This window comes from Hevea brasiliensis, chromosome 16, assembly GCF_030052815.1.
Source record: "Hevea brasiliensis isolate MT/VB/25A 57/8 chromosome 16, ASM3005281v1, whole genome shotgun sequence".
Lineage (NCBI taxonomy): Eukaryota > Viridiplantae > Streptophyta > Magnoliopsida > Malpighiales > Euphorbiaceae > Hevea > Hevea brasiliensis.
Window position 1 is genome coordinate 67,253,914 of NC_079508.1, and position 18,180 is coordinate 67,272,093.

Below are 18,180 nucleotides of genomic sequence, written 5' to 3' on the forward strand. Positions count from 1 at the left end.
CACCCACGAGCGAATCCAAGCCCTCGTTTATGCCGCGGAACATTCCAGAACACCCTCTTCACGAATCACCAGAACTCTCTGGTCCTTGACCTTCTTTCTTATAATGCCGGTCTCTTCTCTTTATCCATGCTTCTCTCTTAAGTAACTGCTCCCATATCTCAATTTCTTCGAAATCCCCCAGAGCCCACTCTTTTGCGACTTCTGTCTTTTCCTCGAGCTTTTCCGTCTATGGCTGACGAAGCCAAAGCCAAAGGTAACGCCGCATTCTCGGCCGGCGATTATGCCGGCGCCGTCAGACACTTCAGTGAAGCAATATCACTCGCTCCCTCTAACCACGTCCTCTACTCTAACCGATCCGCGGCTCTTGCCTCTCTTCACAAATACGCTGACGCGTTAACCGATGCCAAGAAGACCGTCGAGCTTAAGCCCGACTGGTCTAAAGGGTATTCCCGCCTTGGCGCGGCACACTTGGGATTAAACCAAATTCAGGATGCTATCGCGGCGTATAAGAAGGGACTCGAGATTGATCCCAACAATGAAGCGTTGAAATCCGGTTTGGCTGATGCTCAGGCTGCAGCTTCCAGGTCGCGAGCCGTGCCGCCGCCGAGTCCGTTTGGGGATGCCTTCTCTGGGCCGGAGATGTGGGCCAAATTGACGGCGGATCCAACTACGAGGATGTTTCTGCAGCAACCGGATTTTGTTAAGATGATGCAGGAGATTCAAAAGAATCCTAGCAATTTGAATCTGTACTTGAAAGATCAGAGAGTGATGCAAGCCTTGGGTGTTTTATTGAACGTGAAATTCAGAGCACCAAATGCTGGAGAAGATATGGAGGTGCCGGAAGCCGAGTCGCCTCCTCCTCAGCCGGAGAGAAAGCCAGAGTCAGCAAAGGAGGAGAAGGTTCCTGAGCCAGAGCCAGAACCAATGGAGGTCTCAGAAGAGGAGAAAGAAACGAAGGAGAGGAAAGCTCAAGCGGTGAAAGAGAAGGAGTTGGGGAATGCAGCTTATAAGACAAAGGATTTCGAGACTGCAATAGCGCATTACACGAAGGCGATGGAGCTTGATGACGAGGATATTTCATATTTCACAAATCGAGCTGCTGTGTATCTTGAGATGGGCAAGGTAAATTAAATAATGTTTTGTTTAATTTAATTTGCTATTGTTTATATTTATTTTGATTGAAAGTTAAGTTTATAGAGAATTTTAGAAATTGCATGTTATTCTCCTGCTTTTTATGCTGCAACATTTGTTTCTTATGTGAATCTAGAGCTTAGGCGGGGTTTGCTTGATTTTAAGCAATAGTGAATTCTTGAAAAATTCCCCTTGCATGCTATTTTGAGTTTGCATAGACCAACTAATAGTGAACCCCTTTTGTAAAGGGAATGTGTACCTGGGATTGAATCCTTCATCTCTTACACGTGGAAATTGGACAATATATGTGGACCAACTAATAATTTCCTGCTTAATCAGTATATGTGTTCGATTCAATTAAGGTGTTATGAGTCCCATGAAAGTTGTATGTTGCTATCAGCTAGGGATATATATATTTCTACATATAGGACTAACACACATCATGCAAAGCCTTTCGGTGCTGGAATTTTTGTTCGCTGCGTGGCATTCATGTTTTTAGTAACAAGTGCATAACTTTGGCCAGGTTTCCTCTAGTGGTTTTCTACTAAGTTAGTCTAACTGAGGCACCCAATTAGCAGAACTACTTTTACCATCCTTACCACAAATCATTGGTGATGATAATATATTGTGCTTGTAATGCAGAGTACAAGATATTTCGTTTAACACATTGAATATCTGGATATTACCATTTATTCTATCATTTTTTCTTTTATTATCCAAACAACAGTTTGTCAAATTCTCAAAGAAATGGAAATGTGTTGTTTAGTGCAATGCGAAGCAAAATTTGTTTGGGCTAGTTGGTTATGGTTCTTTGCAAATACATCCAAACAACTTTATGTGAAATAAAAGCCCTAATCTATATGCAAGTCAAAATGTATTCCCGAAGCAAATAATTTTTTCTAAGCAAAATAGGCGGAAATAAATGACATAGTAAACAACAACTTCTATGTTATGCTTTTTCTCTATTCTACTATTTTTATATGTTTTTGGATGAGTGAAACTGATGGTTAATATGTTTATTCATCAACCTATAAATCCTTTTTTGATCCAATTGCTACAATTTTAGTGTGAGGAATGTATAAAAGACTGTGACAAAGCTGTTGAGAGGGGAAGAGAACTTAGATCAGACTTCAAGATGATAGCAAGAGCTTTGACAAGGAAGGGAACTGCCTTAGTGAAAGTGGCAAAATGCTCAAAGGACTATGATCCTGCCATTGAAACATTCCAGAAAGCTCTTACTGAGCACCGCAACCCTGACACATTGAAGAAACTAAACGATGCAGAGAGAGCAAAGAAGGAACTTGAGCAACAAGAATACTTTGATCCAAAGTTGGCTGATGAGGAGCGTGAGAAAGGTACCTCTCCATATAAGAACTTAGTAGTTCTTATTATTTACACTCATGTCTTTTTATATTATATTATTTTGTAAATAGTCCCTCTTGTTTTTCTCTCCTATCATTCATTCCCCTCCCACCTGAAAAAGACAAAAAACAATATCACTTGTGCATAAATGCATAAGAATACAAGATCCTCATTTGCACATAATTTTTTGGCTTTTTATCTGTACCGAAACAATTTTCTCCATGATTGCAATTAATTCCCGTGTCTGGTGGCACCAATCTTCAGGCAATGAATATTTCAAACAACAAAAGTATCCAGAGGCTGTGAAGCATTATACGGAATCTTTGAGAAGGAACCCCAAGGATCCAAAAGTAAAAACACTCAACTAGATCTTTTCATTTTGTTGAGGAGTGTGTGTCATGATTCTGCTAGTTGACTTATAAATGTAAGGCTTCTTGCTATTTGCTTCTTTCAGGCATACAGTAATAGAGCTGCATGCTACACTAAATTGGGGGCTTTACCTGAGGGATTGAAGGATGCAGAGAAGTGTATTGAGCTTGATCCAACTTTTTCAAAGGGTTATACAAGAAAAGGTGCTATCCAATTTTTCATGAAAGAATATGAAAAGGCTTTGGAAACATACCAGGAAGGTCTTAAACATGATCCTCAGAACCAGGAATTGCTTGATGGTGTAAGAAGGTATGTAATATACATATATCATGTTTAAACTGATTTTATGGATCCTGTTTTCAATAAATGTGGTTGTTGAAAATGTTAAATTATGCTCTTAATGATGCTGCAGATGTGTGGAGCAAGTTAACAAGGCAAGCCGTGGTGATCTAAGCCCTGAGGAACTGAAAGAGAGACAGGTTAGTCCTTGTAAGGCTTTTGTTCACATTAATAATGTGTGGGTTTTGTAACATGAAGAAAGAGTACGTGGTGGAGCATGGTCTAAACTCTAAAGTTTGTTCCATCTTGCAGGCCAAGGCAATGCAGGATCCAGAGATTCAGAACATTCTCTCAGATCCTGTAATGAGACAGGTAAGAATTCCAAGTTTCATATTTATTTTGTTGGCTTTTCATTGTCCATTCATCAATTCCTGAATTGTGAAATCCCAAATGGTTGCTTGCTTGCGTGGTAATGTTGTTGTTGGCTGAATTTTGCAGGTGTTGGTAGACATTCAAGAAAATCCCAAGGCAGCTCAGGAGCATATGAAGAACCCCATGGTGATGAATAAGATTCAGAAGCTTGTCAATGCAGGGATAGTCCAGATCAGATAGAGGTTTCAAAGCAAAGAACCAATTGCATTATCCTTCAGCTTTTTTCATCACTGCATTGTAATCTCCTGTGTGGATTGTTTGAGAAGAAACCAATTCAAGTTGAAAAATTTTTTATATATTTCTTTTTGTTAAAATGCTCATTTTAGGAGTCGTCGAAGATAATCCTGAATTTTTCAAGTTGACCTCAGCAACGGATATGACCTTCATAATGCCATTTATATCCACCCGATAGCCTGTAATTTCAGACTTCCAAGATTTCTCACATCATTTGATCTACTCTATCCGCACATAGATTCAACAATCACTTTTTCTTTTTAATTTTAGATGCTGTAATAATGCTTCTTCACAAAATTCGTTTGCATTTATGTATGATGTGGGTACACATGAAAACAAAACTGGTTCCTTGAATCGTTAGTATCAAATTATCAATCTGAAAAGAAGTTATAATGCTCCTCCCTGAAATCAGGCTGCAACTTCTTGCTCCTTCGAAGCAAGTTGGTTTTGAATGTGCTGAGGGACAACATCAAATTTGGCTAATTGCATGGTGTAGGATGCACGACCTTTTGTCATTCCCCTAAGGGTACTAACATATTGGAACATCTCTGCCAGTGGAACAAGGGAATCAACCACCTGCATTAATTTCAAAAATTCCCATCAAAAAATTGTTGACAAAATGCAGATGGATGCTTAAGGACTTGTTTGACGCATGGAATAGAATAGAATAGAGCATGAATGAAATAACTATTCATAGTAATATAATAGCTAATATTCACTTATATTTTGAGTTTATATCATGAAAATTTAAAATAATATTTATTACACATTTTCAATTTTAATAAAATTATTAGCCAATGGAATGATATTCCACATTTAAATTTGAACAAAATCTTGAAATAGCTATTCATTGTGAAACAGATATTATATTCCTGTCTTATTCCATGTCATTCTGCGAACCAAACAAGGCCTAAGCTCTTTACCGCATTATCTTTTCCTTTGGTTGCTCTAGAAATAAATGAGAACCCATACCTAGGCAATGCATTGAACGCAGGTTTGGTTAGTAACTAAACCAATAAATAAAAGACCATATCACTGGACATTAACATACCTTAAGGCCGCCAGTTTTGTCACCAAAGCTGTTAATCTGACCTCTCCTGGAGTTGAGATCACCGATGACATCTCCCAAATGTTCCTCAGGTGTGACCACTTCAACTTTCATTATGGGCTCTAGCATCTTTGGGCCAGCTTTCTTGATGCCATCACGGAAAGCTCCCCTAGCTGCCAGTTGAAATGCCAAGACACTTGAATCCACATCGTGGTAAGAACCATCGACCAATACAGCACGTACATCAACAACAGGAAAGCCTGCAAGCACTCCATTATTCATGCACTCTTCCAATCCTTTCATCACCCCAGGAATATATTCTCTTGGCACTGCACCTCCCTTGATTTCACTTTTGAACTCGTATCCACTACCTGCCTCCATAGGCTCAAATCGTATTGTTACATCAGCAAACTGTCCTTGTCCACCAGACTGTTTTTTGTGCACATACTTCACTTCTGAAACTTTGGAAATGCTTTCTCGGTAGTTTACTTGAGGTGCACCAACGTTAGCTTCCACCTATTTGAGTAAAACAACCCATGTCATTTCAATACAAATCAACTACTAAATTTCTCATGGAGAAGAAACTTATTCCTGTGTCAAAAGACAGTAAAATCTTATCAATTTAATGACTAAGGCGAAAGCTCATTGTCCACCCCCGCCCCTTTCTACCCATTTCTCTCTTTCAAACTAGAAGATAAAATAAAGTCCAGTTTCTTCCTCAAACCACACTGATAAACAGGATTTAGGCACCACACTGATAAACAGGATTTAGGCACCACACTGATAAACAGGATTTAGGCTAACTGCTAACATATTATGCCTGTATATAGAAAGATTAAAGATGCATGTGCGTAAAGGCAAAACTATCAAAACTCTTCACACTAAACAACAAGATTAAGGATTTAAGCACCATACAAGTGAGAGAACGTTTAAAATTAAGTGCAAGAACATTTAAGAGTAAATTGATAATAGATGCATAATGAGCACAAACCTTAAATTCTCTCTTCAGACGATCTACAATAATCTCAAGATGCAATTCCCCCATTCCTTCAATAACAGTCTGATTGATTTCTTCATCTCGTGAGAAATGGAAAGAAGGGTCCTCCTGAGCAAGCTTGATCAAACCGGTTGCCATCTTATCAACATCAGCTTTAGTCTTGGGTTCAATTGCAACCTTGATCACAGGATCAGGGAAGTCCATACGTTCAAGCACAATAGGATTATCAGGATCACAGAGTGTTTCACCAGTTATGGTATCTTTTAGACCTGCCAGGGCAACAATATCACCTGTTAAAGCTAACTTTACATCCTCCCTACTGTTGGCATGCATTTCCAGAAGTCTTCCAATTCTCTCCTTCTTTCCTTTGTTTGCATTCAATACATAAGATCCTGCAGCTAGCTTCCCTGCATAAACTCTTACAAATGTGAGGGATCCCACAAATGGATCACTCATGATTTTGAAAGCTAGTCCAGAAAATGGTTCATCATCACTTGCAGTCCTTTCAATCGTCACTTCTGGGTTCTCAGGATCAGTCCCCTTCATTGATGGCAACTCAAGAGGAGAAGGCAAGTAATCAACAACAGCATCAAGCAATGGCTGAACCCCCTTATTCTTAAAAGCAGATCCACATAGGACTGGCACAAAACTGCTAGCAATTGTACCCTTCCTAATTAATTTTTTTATGCTTTCCTCATCAGGTTCAACTCCTTCTAGATATTTCTCCATAGCATCGTCATCCAACTCAACTATATTCTCTATCAACAGCGCCCGGTATTCTTGAGCCAACTCTTCAAGATCCGCAGGAATATCCCCATATACAAACTTTGCACCCAATTCTTCTCCTGACCAAAGTATAGCTTTCATCTTTACAAGGTCAACCACCCCTTGAAAATTATCTTCAGCACCAACTGGAATTTGAATAACAAGAGGTTTAGCACCCAAGTTTGTTTTTATCATGTCTCTTGTTCGAAAAAAGTTTGCTCCAAGGCGATCCATCTTATTGACAAAGCAAATTCTTGGTACTCCATATTTATCAGCTTGCCTCCACACAGTTTCAGACTGTGGTTCCACACCTGCTACACTGTCAAATAAGCAGATGGCACCATCCAAAACCCTTAGTGCTCGTTCCACTTCAAGTGTGAAGTCGACATGGCCAGGAGTATCAATAATGTTAATGCGGTGTTTGTTCCAAAATGTGGTAGTTGCAGCAGAAGTAATGGTGATTCCTCTTTCTTGTTCTTGCTCCATCCAGTCCATTGTAGCTGTTCCTTCATGTACTTCCCCTATTTTATAGTTTCTTCCTGTATAGTACAGAATCCGTTCAGTTGTAGTAGTCTTTCCTGCATCTATATGAGCCATAATTCCAATGTTGCGGTAATCTTTCAGGGGTACTGCACGCTTTGCCTCTGGAGAAAGAGAAGAAACAGAACATGTTAACTAAAACTGCAAAAATGGAAAAGTTATAAATAGTGTAACAAATTCACAAATGTTAGCATTTGTGCATATAATCACTAGTACGAAAATGTAAAATTGGTTCTTCCCAACAATAGGCCATAAGGTATTTTATAATCAATCAAAAGTCACAAAGCTCTCAAAGGATGCTCAACGGAGCAGTCGCCCAATACTTTCAAGTAGATAACAATAAAATTATTACCACCTTTTATTGTTGATAATGAATATTAATTTAAGGACATGAAGGGCTATTTTAGACATAAGGGACTGGGATGAACTGCTTTTCTTTGAAGAAAATAGAATAAAGCAGAGAACTTGAGCAGGAGAAGTGTAGTTTGAACTCTCAAATTAAATGCGCATTCCATTCCTCATAATTCCGCTCAACATCATTACAATCTCGCCAAATTAACACGAAATTGTATCATAAGAAAACTAACTATGGATAAATAGGCCACTGATTCCTCTATCCCATCAGCTAACAAAATCTAAACTTTAAAATGCAATAAAGGAAAATATGTACAAGAAAAAAATAAATTAAACCACCAATCTCAAAGTTCATAAAAATATATATATATGAATAAATAAAAACAAGTAGTTAATGAATGATGTACTCATTAACTCAACAAATAACCCAAATACTGCAATCTTAACCAAAAGGGCATATCGAAATGGCATAGAAAAAAAAATCAGTAATGGAAGCAGCAAATAAACAAAATTGAAACAGAGAGATACAGACCTTCAGTGGCCATGGCAAAGACAGAGAAGTTTCTCCTCCTCTGTTGTTGTTTTTGACGTGAAATGCAAACCTTGGAAGACTGCGAGTCAAAACGCATGCTTCCCAAAAAATGAGAAAGCGATGAAGAAATTGAAGAAGGGGGAACTGAAGCTCGAGGAGGGAGACCCAGAAACCGAATTGGTCTAGAGGAATACTTAGCTCCCCTTCGAGACCCGTTGAAGGTGCAGAGCGAAAAAGAACTTGAACCCATTAATCTCGCAGTCTCTAACGCCATTTTTTTGGCTCTTAATTCCCAGTCCCTCCCTCACTCCGAGTTCAGTTGGGAGTTAAAGATAACGAATAACTCCTCAGTCTTTTTGAACTGAATGCAACTGAAATACCCGTATTGCCCACTGCCCAATTCGATCCAATTTTCGTTATTTTTGAACGAATAGAAGCGATTTTGTTGGTTATGAATGTAAAAGAATGCGAATGCAGGCTTATTTTCTGCTAAATGCTGGAAAAATGAAAATTTTTTTTATCAGAAAAAAAAAAAAGAAAATTTGTTGATAATCTAATGCCTTAAGAATAATAATGGCTTCAAATCAGCCACATGGCTCTGGATTTATATCCTCACAAGTATAAGAGATTAGTGGGCCTTTGCCAAAATTGCCTATTTATCCAAACTTGAAGCTTAGAAGAGCCCACGTCCATCTTTTGGGTTCTCATCTTCTTTACCACATTGAATCAAAGTATTTCCCCTCCATCCCCAAGAGGTCTTAATTTCTACGCTCACTATGATATCACATAATATATTTTTGTTAAGGAGCTAAATAATCAGAAAATATTTCTCCTTTTTATGACTGTTCATTAATACATATTATTATAATTATATTACATTAATTAAAAAGAAATACAAAGTTTATTTAATTTGTTGCACTTCATTGAGCAATATTATTAAATGCATAAGAAACACTTAACTACATTTTGATACTCTCGATTATCGAAATACCATACATGGAAAATTATAAACTCACACACTTTCAAGCCAAGAAACACAAATAACGGGCTGTTCTTATTGTAGATAGAGCTTATTATTATTATTTTGTATAATTTTAGAGAAGATTTTTGATCCCAGCTGTTATAGTCATCCCCTATTCTTTGGCCATCAAAGGATTAAGGCTGAGTTTCCTTGTGAAGAGGCAAAGCTATTTATGAGAGCCAAGGCAACGCTTGTCAAATGTGCAGCTTTTGTCATGTTTTTCATAACTATATTTTTCACTTCTCCATTCATAGCATTACCAGCAAATCCATCCATGCATGTATCATCATTCGTTAAGGATGCGCTAACCCAAGTTTGTATATCATTAATTACTGGATCAGAATTTGATCCTCTAGCTCGACCCATCTCTCCAATAGACCTTGCTAGCTCATCTACTGAATCACCAACCACCTCCACGCAATCAGCGATGGCTCCAGCCTCTCTGGGCTTCTTGCCATGGAGTTTAGATAGGGTTCTCATCAAATCTGATGCTGATTTAGTGGCGGAAAATGTCACATTGAGTGCAACATGGGCTAGCATTTTGGGGTTGCTTTGAATTTTGTTGGCATAGCATCCGAGGGATTCAAAGCACAATTTAGGATAGGTTGTGTTGCTACAAGATGCTTTAACGAACTGGGCATTTGTGTTGCTAGTCAATAGCCTGGTTGCTGAGGTAGAGGTGAAGAGAATAGAAAAAAAGAGAATGAAAGTAGTTATTGTTACATGGCTTAGAATTGAACCTTCCATTTACTAACTCTTATCAAGGATTCTAGGGTAGGGTTTTAATTTGACGACAAATGAATGGAAGAGTACCCAATTTATACAGCGCTAATGAAGGCTATATGGTGCCCACAAAGATGGAGGAGAAAGCCTGACAAGAAGTATCCAGGGAAGGCATTGACAGGGGTGGGTGCATGTGGATGCGCTGGATAATAGTACCAGGTTAGTTCCATGCATTCGCTAAAGTTCAAGAAAAATAATAAAAGATAACGTTTTGGTCGTTGGATAAAAATTAGAGGAAGAGCAGATGATAAAGGGTCCATTTTATAAGAGACATGATAAGGATTTTGGACCCACTATAGAATTATGTTCACACTATTTATCATGATTTGTGAATGCATATGTGCCTTTTCTAATGCTTCCTTGCAAATTAAGTATCTATTTATCACCAATCAATTATGTCATGTACTTATTCTAATAATTGATTGTTTAAATTAATTATAATAAAATAGATTAAATATTTAAAATTAAAACCTGATAAAATAATCCCTTTACTTTTAAAAATTTGGCAATATTAATTAAAATCTTCCATGTTTATTGAGAGAAAGATTTTCCATTTTTTTTTAATCTAAAAAAAGCTCATCTAAATAAAAGATTAATTATAGTGATCTGCCAATCCTCATCAACACCATGTTGTTATATGCAAGCAATACAATCTCACTTCATACAACACTATCTTCTGCCGTATATCCCAACACATGCATTTCATAATGTATCTTTTGAATTATTCTACATATATGCATTGTCAGCTCTTTCGTCCTCGATCTCTTTTTATATTTTTGTTTTTTATAAATCAAATTTAAATATACTTATTTAAATTAAAAACTGCATTTATTTATTATCATTAAATTTAATTTAACTCGCAAAATGCTTTCATTTTTTAATATTTAATTCAAAATTTTACAATTTTAGAGATAATTTCAATATCATTAAATTATATTACACAAATTTTTATTTACATCAATTTGACATGTCAATAAGGTAATAATATTGATTTAAAAATATAATAAATGTTTAATAATTAAACGCCTTAATTAAATTTCTGCATTTGTCATTGATTATAGAATACAGATGAATAATTATAAAATTAAAAGAAAAACTTGTCAAATACAGTAAGAATTTTTTTTTTCTTTATTTAGCATTGCAATTTGGTGACATTGCAATATTTTTATTGGGTCTATGCCCAAAACTACAATATTTAATCGTTTTAGTATTTCACACTGTGAGAAATTTTGGCCAAGGAAAAATAGTTTTCATTTGAGTCGAAGAAGATGATGCTATGTTTGATAAAATATCTTGTTTATAGATTTTTAATTTTTCAAAAATTAAAAACCGTTTATTGGTTTAGTTTTTAAATTTTAAATAATTAATTACTTATTTACTTTATCTCTCCTGCTATGAATATTATAGACTCTTTATAAGATAGAGAATTATAATTATCATAAACAAGAAATTTCTAAAATCTATCAATTTTTTTATGACAAAATATTATAGTTACCAAACATCAAAACATAAATTACCTATCATGATCATCAAAATCAAACATTATGATATTTTATTGTTAGTAATTATATATATTAATTTTATAATTTCTTTAAAGAATGTTTTTACAATCACGTAAATTAAAGTTTTTTAAATTAAAATTGAGAAATAAATCCTTAAAAAAATTAAAAAATAGAAATGCAATAAAAAATTATAAAATATATAAATCAAGATGATAAAGGGAAAATGAAAAAAAAATATATTATAGATGTATAAAGGAAACTTCTTACCAAGATGCATAAACACTCAACCAATAAAAAATTATCTATATATATTTTTAAATGAAATCTACATAAATAAAAATATAATGCTGCGTACAGAAATAAAAAGAATTTTCTTCTTTAATTTTAGAAAGTGAGTCCATGTGTAATGTGAGAGAGGCTGAGTAATAACGAGTGTACTCAATAATTTCTCATTTTTTAATTTTTACAAATTCATTTCAAAAAATAGTAAGAGAACGTATAATGTTAATCCATCAATTTGCATAAATCTAGTTTCAATTATTTTTATGGATTTTCAATTGGTCTTTGGGTATAGTCGCAGGGCGTGCAAAGTTTGAGCTTATACAGAAGAAGATAGAAGGAAAGCCCATTGCCCAATTCAAAAAAGGCTTAGCAAAAATACTTGACCCAATTTATGTGTTTGAAAACTGGGTTCTTGAGGTGGTGAACTTTTTAGTTCAAAAAATCTCGAGTCTTCACTTAAAAATGTTTGGCAAGGCCACTTAAAATTTTAGGGCTGTCCAGTAATACTAGTTATTTTAATAGTTATTAATTATTTAATAATTATTAATTATTAATTTTAATAATTAATTATTTATATAATTATCAAAGTAAAAATATTTAGTGAAAATAATAATTAAATTAATTATTAAATATAAAAAAAATAAAATATTATTAACTCTAATCAAAACGTTCCCTTAACCTTTAAAAATTAGGAGCGGTAGCTTTTTATGAAACACTCTCACAAATTCTAAACACTAATATAAATATTATATCATCAAACAGTATAAATAAGAGAAATAATATTTTAACTAGAATATTATCTAAAAAGCTTACTCTTCAGCATAATTAGAGTTGTTTAAAAGATGTGTGGCATGTAAAACCTTTTTTTCCTGACTTGAGCATTGATTCACTGGGAGAATCTGATTGTGAATGTGGTAGGTGACCTAGTAATTGGGCATGGACCATGGGTTCCAAACTTGCACCATCTATTATGGAGGGAACAGAAAGAGTATTCCAGAGAGGGAAAAAGGGAATTTTCTTTTTCACAGTCGAGCAATTTTCATATTGATACAGTATGCATAGAAGTACAGTTTCCAAAGCATAAATGAAATAAAATTTACAGTCTTAAAAATCAACCCAAAGAAGCCTCAAGCAATTTCCCATTCCTTAGCCTCACTTTCAAATCTATTGACTAATGATACGTGTATTTGGGTATGGTAAACCACTCCTAAACCACACCACGTATTGAAACCAAAATAAAGGGAGTTTCATCAATAATTGCAGAAGGGGATGACCCAAAATAATTAAACCTAACTCAATTAACAACAGCAAGGAGACATAAAGTACAAGGGCATGACATTATTGCTAGTTGGTGTGGGACGAAGCATAGCTATTGATAAGAGCCAAGGCATTACTAGTGAGATGAGAAATTTTCACTATGTGTCTCCTGGCAAGAGTCTTCACATTCCCATTCATGGGATCTCCAGCAAATCCATCCATACAAGTATCATCATCTGTTAAGACTGCACTAACCCATGTCTGTACATCAGCCATTACTTGATAAAAATTTGATCCTCTAACATGTGCCATCTCCGCAATTGACCTTTGCAGCTCATACACCGAGTCACCAACTACCTCCACACAATCTACTACTGCTGCAGCCTCTCTAGGCTTTAATCCATGGATTCTTGACATCCTCTTCATCAATCTTGATGTTGATTTGGTGGCTTTAAGGGTGATGCTAAGGGCAGTATTGACTAGTAGTTTGGGGTTGGTCTTGATTTCCCTTGCATAGATTGAGAGAGAGTGGTAGCACAATCTTGGATAAGTTGTGTTGCTACATGATGTTCTGATGTATTGGGTATTTGTGTTGCTGGGTACTGGTCTAGTGGCTGAGCTAGAATTTATGTGGGCAGAGAATTCAAGAATGAGGGTAGCTATCAGAACACAGACTAAAAGTGAGCCTGCTTCCATTTTCTAAGCAGAGGATATTGCCCCAGCATGATGAGAACGAAGAAAGAAGCTAATTTATAGAAAATATCAAGCTGTGGTTCCCACGGAAGGGCAGGGAAAGGCCTGATTTTAAGGATGAATAAAGAGAAATATCGAAAACCTTATTTCAGTGCCCCGAGCATATGCTCTGTCTTTATAAATACATGGTCCCACTTTCTTATAAACAAAGAAAATTTAAATTTTACGAATACATGAAGTAATACATTTTAATACTCTTAGTGTATAATATAATTTTCCATAGATCAATTGATAAAAGCAAGTTATCAATAAGACTTTGAACAGTACCTGATGAGGAAATTTTTATATTATTGTCTGTGTCCATTGTAGGAGTCAATATCAGATCCATGATCAGAAAAGAAAGAAAAAATTCCAGAATTCTATTACATAATCAAGCTTACACAACTGAACTGACACATATTTTGGATTTAGCATAGTCATACGTAGCTTCACTTGATCAATTAGTATGTAACCTACCTCGGTTGTAATCAACCCAATTATCACCTCGATCCAAGTATCAAGGTGGTCATGATTGTGTGTCCCGTAAGCAACGTTGTCTTACTTGAGGATGACCCATCGTCTCATCATCCATGAAAACAATGATAAACAGTTCATGAATCAAGAACCGACTGTGTAAGAAGACAAAAGAATGTATCAACATCTGACCGCTACTCCAAATAAATCCATGCACAAAAAAAATCGTATACTTAATTAATCTCAAGAGCCACATAACATCAATTGCGGGTCGCCCTCTCTCTTTATATCTTTATCGGGCATTGTGACATCAAAAAAAATGACAGAACTTGGGCTAAGTGAGGTGTTATATATCTATGGCCGAATTAGGTCACACGTCTATCCAAATTGCCTGAAATGATGAAGCACCTTTTTAATGTATGAAAGAACATAACCATTTTTTTTTAAGACATGCAATTTAAAAAAAAAAAAAACTTATCAGAAATTGAATTTACAGTCTTGTGCACTGTAAATATGCATTTAATAAAGATAAAGAAGCACTCTATTTTTATTCAAAATAAAATTTAATTTATTTTACATAACATAATGATTAGAGTTGGTTAAGGTCTTATTAACTAATAAATATTGATAGTGACATTCAACCCACTCTGGTTTTTAGCCAAGATATTGATAGTGATAGCGATATATTTTTTTTAAAAGACATGCAATTTTTTCTTTTAAATCAATATTTTCAGAGGAACCCAGCTGATGAGCTCCCCATGCGAAAGTTTTTTTTTTTTCTGGAGGTAAAAGTGATTCACAGATGAGCTTAAAGCTTACAAAAACATCTTATTCATATTTTAACAGGGAGCAGGAGAAAAGAGTATCATCTCAAATTAATGGGTCTCAGTCTCCAGTTAAGCGTCCGCTAGTCAGCAGTCACTCCAATTAATTATGTATCTTCCCCACTTTAGCCTATGTGGCCTTCGTCTCGTTTCTTGTCTTCTCCATTTTCTTTTCTTTTATTCCAAGGCAGTTGAACCTCAACACATGCTCACACGCCACTTTCTCCTTTTATAGACTGGCGGCCGCTAAGTGCTTGTCGCGTCAGCTTTCATGCAGAAAATTTTCCTTCCCCTATCATACCTGATTGAGATAATAAACAACTCAAGTCTCCTTTAGAATACCCTTTCCTGCTACCATTTTCATTTTTAGATTTTGAAAGTCTCATCTGTATTTTTTTTAAGTAAAAAAATTTAAATTTCTTTGCATTGTTTGCCTTAAAAGGAATCTTTTAAGTTTGAGCTTATTGATATCAAGATAGATATCCCTTTTAGAGTCATAGAAAATATTTTATGATTTATAAAAAATTAATTTTAATAATACTAAAAATCAAATATGAGATCTCTCCCTAAAATCACAGTGAATTTTATTACTATATTTATTTGTTTTTATTTTCACTAATATTATAATTTTTTATCATCATCACTTTATATTTATCGCTACCTAAACCACCACCTTTATTGCTATTGTCAATTATTACCACTATCATTGGTACTGTTGCCACCCCCATATTCCGAATACCACTAACACCACCTCCATCTTCATCATCAAATAAATTAATATATATTTCATTTGATTTCATTCATTCAGTTAATTATATTTTTGTATTCCATTATATCTATATATTTGATAACAATACATTCTAGCATATATTGCAGCCAAAGGGTTTGCACTTTGCAATTCATTGGAGGCTCTGCATGCAGAGTTGTTCTTTGGTGCGCTTGAAGTTTTGGACTCTGTTTTTCATCCTGTTTGATTGCTTATTTGCTTGGTTAGATATAGACAGAGAGTTCTCCTATTTTCTCTTGCTGGAAGCTATAGCAAGGATTCTATTTTATGCAATGAATTTACCCTCGTTCAAAAGGAGAGGAAAAAGAAATGCTGGAATCCAAGATATTACCAAAGAAATAGAGCCATGTCACTTTTCAGCACTTTGCCCCTAATTGCAGGAGTTTTGGGGATAATATTTCACTGATTCACACAAATATATTGAGGGGATGAATAGCTTTACAAGACGAAGCACTGCCAAAAGATGTTTGCAACTTTTGATGTATCTTCAGATTTAGATTGCTTTTCTTTATGAGAAAAATCAAATAGATCAGTCAAAAAGGAAATTATCTTAATAATCACATTAATAAAGACACTTCAGCTTTAATTGCTTTAACTTTGTTCCGTATACTTTAGCCGCAGATTGCGGCCGGATTGTCCCCTGTTTCTCTTCTTCTTAATCCTAGAGTTAGGTTTTGGTCATTCATGAGATCAATAAATCATTTTTTATGCAAGTCTGGAGAGTTCGCACAAGGCAATTTATATATAAAATTAAAATGACAAATATATATATATGCTACTTTACCATAGAAGACAAAGCTTTAGGTAGAAGTGCCAATGCCACCGAAACCAAAATGAAATAAAAATAAATTATTAATTATCATTATGGTAAAAAAAATTAAGAGAAAAAGTTGCTATCAGCTTTAATTTCATCTTTGAGCTACAAGAATATGGATACAGATAGCGTTTTTCTTATTGATTTATAGTAGCGAATGGGATCTTTTCCTTTTACATGCATTGTCAAGTAATATTTGTATATATCCAAAATCAGATCAACACAGTTTGTGATACATATCAGTTGATTTTTTTTTTAAGATTGAATAATTATACTTTTTCATTGCATAGTTTTCCCAGAAGCTATCTTGTATTAAACATCCTAAATCTTAAAATTTATTTATTTCTTATCTAATACAAAACAGTGGAAATGTTTCGTCCAGGACCAGGTTGCTCTGTGCCAGCTGAGAAAAACAAGCAACTGGGAAGTTTGTCTTAGTAAATCAAATTCAAACAGGTTGAGAATGTCCACATGGTTTGAAGCTTGTAAAGTGAACTTTAATATTCAGATAAATAGGCTATACCATTGTTTTTATCCTTTTTTCCTTAAGAAAACTAGAAATCTAGAACTTCTTAAAGAAAAATTTCCAGAACACAAGTTAGCCCTCAAATTGATACCAAAGAGAGAAATATTGCTCATGCTTAGTACTGTTTTACAAGAAGCAGAGGCACAATTATTATACAAGACAAACAGGGGCTTGGTACAAACTGTAGTACAGTCCATGTTACACTTAATACATCACCTAGCCAGCTTGGATCCTTGAAGACCAAAGTAGGCCAAGCAGAAAACAACCTTATAGTATAACATCCGTATCACACAAGAACCACCAACACAGAAAAAATCTAAGGCTTTTCACCAGATGCAGACGTGAGGTGTCTAGACCCAAAGTGATTAACCAATGCAAGTGCATTGCTAGTGACTTCAGCAACATTGGTAACCCTGCGCTTGATGGCAACCTTCACATTTCCATCCATGGGACGGCCAGCAAACCCATCAAGGCAAGTGCTTTCATCAGTTAGTGCAGCACTAACCCAAGTCTGCACATTGCTCATATGCCACACGAAGTCTTGACCAACAGCTCGCCCCATATGACCAAGCTCCCTGATTGACTGACTAAGTCGATCCACACTATCACCCATATTTTCTATGCAATCTTTCACAGCTTGATACTCTCTAGGTTTTATCCCCCTTACTTTAGTTAGCTTGGTTACAAAAGCAGCAGCTGATCTGGCCCTGGATAGACTCACTGACAAGGCACTTAGAGCTAGATGGTGCTCATTTTTTTGAATTGCACGAGCATACACCGAGAGACATTGGACACACAAGTCAGGATACCGAGTGGCCTTGCATGAGGACTTAATGAAGTCCGTGGGGCTTGAGGCAGAACCTGCCATGCCAGCCGTGTACAGGGCAAAGGAGAGAAGTAGTAGGGAAAGGACATAATTTGCCATGGCTTTGAAGGATAGGAATGGTCCAGATGGAACGATTTTCGATAGAATGAATGAAAGAACGGGAGTAATATTTATAGAGGGTTTAAAAGTTAGAGATGTCTATCTTCTTCTAAAATTAAATAAAAGATGTCACGTGTCCATACCTTCTTTTCTCTGTCTCTATTATTCTTTGCTCCCTTTGATCTTTTCTCTTTATACTGTTATTCTTTT

At 35.5% G+C, this 18,180-nt stretch overlaps 5 protein-coding genes across 6 annotated transcripts; 1 reads left to right on the forward strand and 4 right to left on the reverse strand.

Annotated features, from left to right (window-relative positions):
* Nucleotides 1–51: 51 nt before the first annotated feature.
* On the forward strand, nt 52–3,871 carry LOC110631807 (hsp70-Hsp90 organizing protein 3). The gene is made up of 7 exons (XM_058137715.1): nt 52–1,122; nt 2,198–2,486; nt 2,758–2,843; nt 2,948–3,171; nt 3,275–3,341; nt 3,454–3,513; nt 3,640–3,871. Exons 1-7 carry the CDS (start codon nt 229–231, stop codon nt 3,751–3,753), a joined length of 1,734 nt encoding a protein of 577 aa, XP_057993698.1. The 5' UTR covers nt 52–228; the 3' UTR covers nt 3,754–3,871.
* A 221-nt stretch (nt 3,872–4,092) lies between these two features.
* On the reverse strand, nt 4,093–8,614 carry LOC110631806 (elongation factor G-2, chloroplastic). Of its 2 annotated transcripts, XM_021779774.2 has the most exons (5): nt 8,044–8,565; nt 5,847–7,261; nt 4,859–5,371; nt 4,731–4,779; nt 4,138–4,383 (listed from the first exon to the last, which is right to left on the reverse strand). In XM_021779774.2, the coding sequence occupies exons 1-4, from the start codon at nt 8,315–8,317 to the stop codon at nt 4,756–4,758; spliced, it is 2,226 nt and encodes a 741-aa protein (XP_021635466.2). In that variant the 5' UTR covers nt 8,318–8,565; the 3' UTR covers nt 4,138–4,383; nt 4,731–4,755. The 2 variants fall into 2 exon arrangements, with proteins under 2 accessions (XP_021635465.2, XP_021635466.2); XM_021779773.2 differs by lacking the exon at nt 4,731–4,779 and having other exon boundaries at nt 4,093–4,383; nt 8,044–8,614.
* A 329-nt stretch (nt 8,615–8,943) lies between these two features.
* On the reverse strand, nt 8,944–9,811 carry LOC110631809 (21 kDa protein). The gene has a single exon (XM_021779778.2). It carries the CDS (start codon nt 9,809–9,811, stop codon nt 9,191–9,193), a length of 621 nt encoding a protein of 206 aa, XP_021635470.2. The 3' UTR covers nt 8,944–9,190.
* Nucleotides 9,812–12,633: 2,822 nt separating this feature from the next.
* On the reverse strand, nt 12,634–13,769 carry LOC110631796 (21 kDa protein). The gene has a single exon (XM_021779762.2). The coding sequence runs from the start codon at nt 13,582–13,584 to the stop codon at nt 12,976–12,978; it is 609 nt and encodes a 202-aa protein (XP_021635454.2). The 5' UTR covers nt 13,585–13,769; the 3' UTR covers nt 12,634–12,975.
* Nucleotides 13,770–17,129: 3,360 nt separating this feature from the next.
* Nucleotides 17,130–18,160, reverse strand: LOC131168715 (21 kDa protein-like). Its single transcript, XM_058138133.1, has one exon. It carries the CDS (start codon nt 17,968–17,970, stop codon nt 17,362–17,364), a length of 609 nt encoding a protein of 202 aa, XP_057994116.1. The 5' UTR covers nt 17,971–18,160; the 3' UTR covers nt 17,130–17,361.
* Between the last annotated feature and the right edge of the window lie 20 nt (nt 18,161–18,180).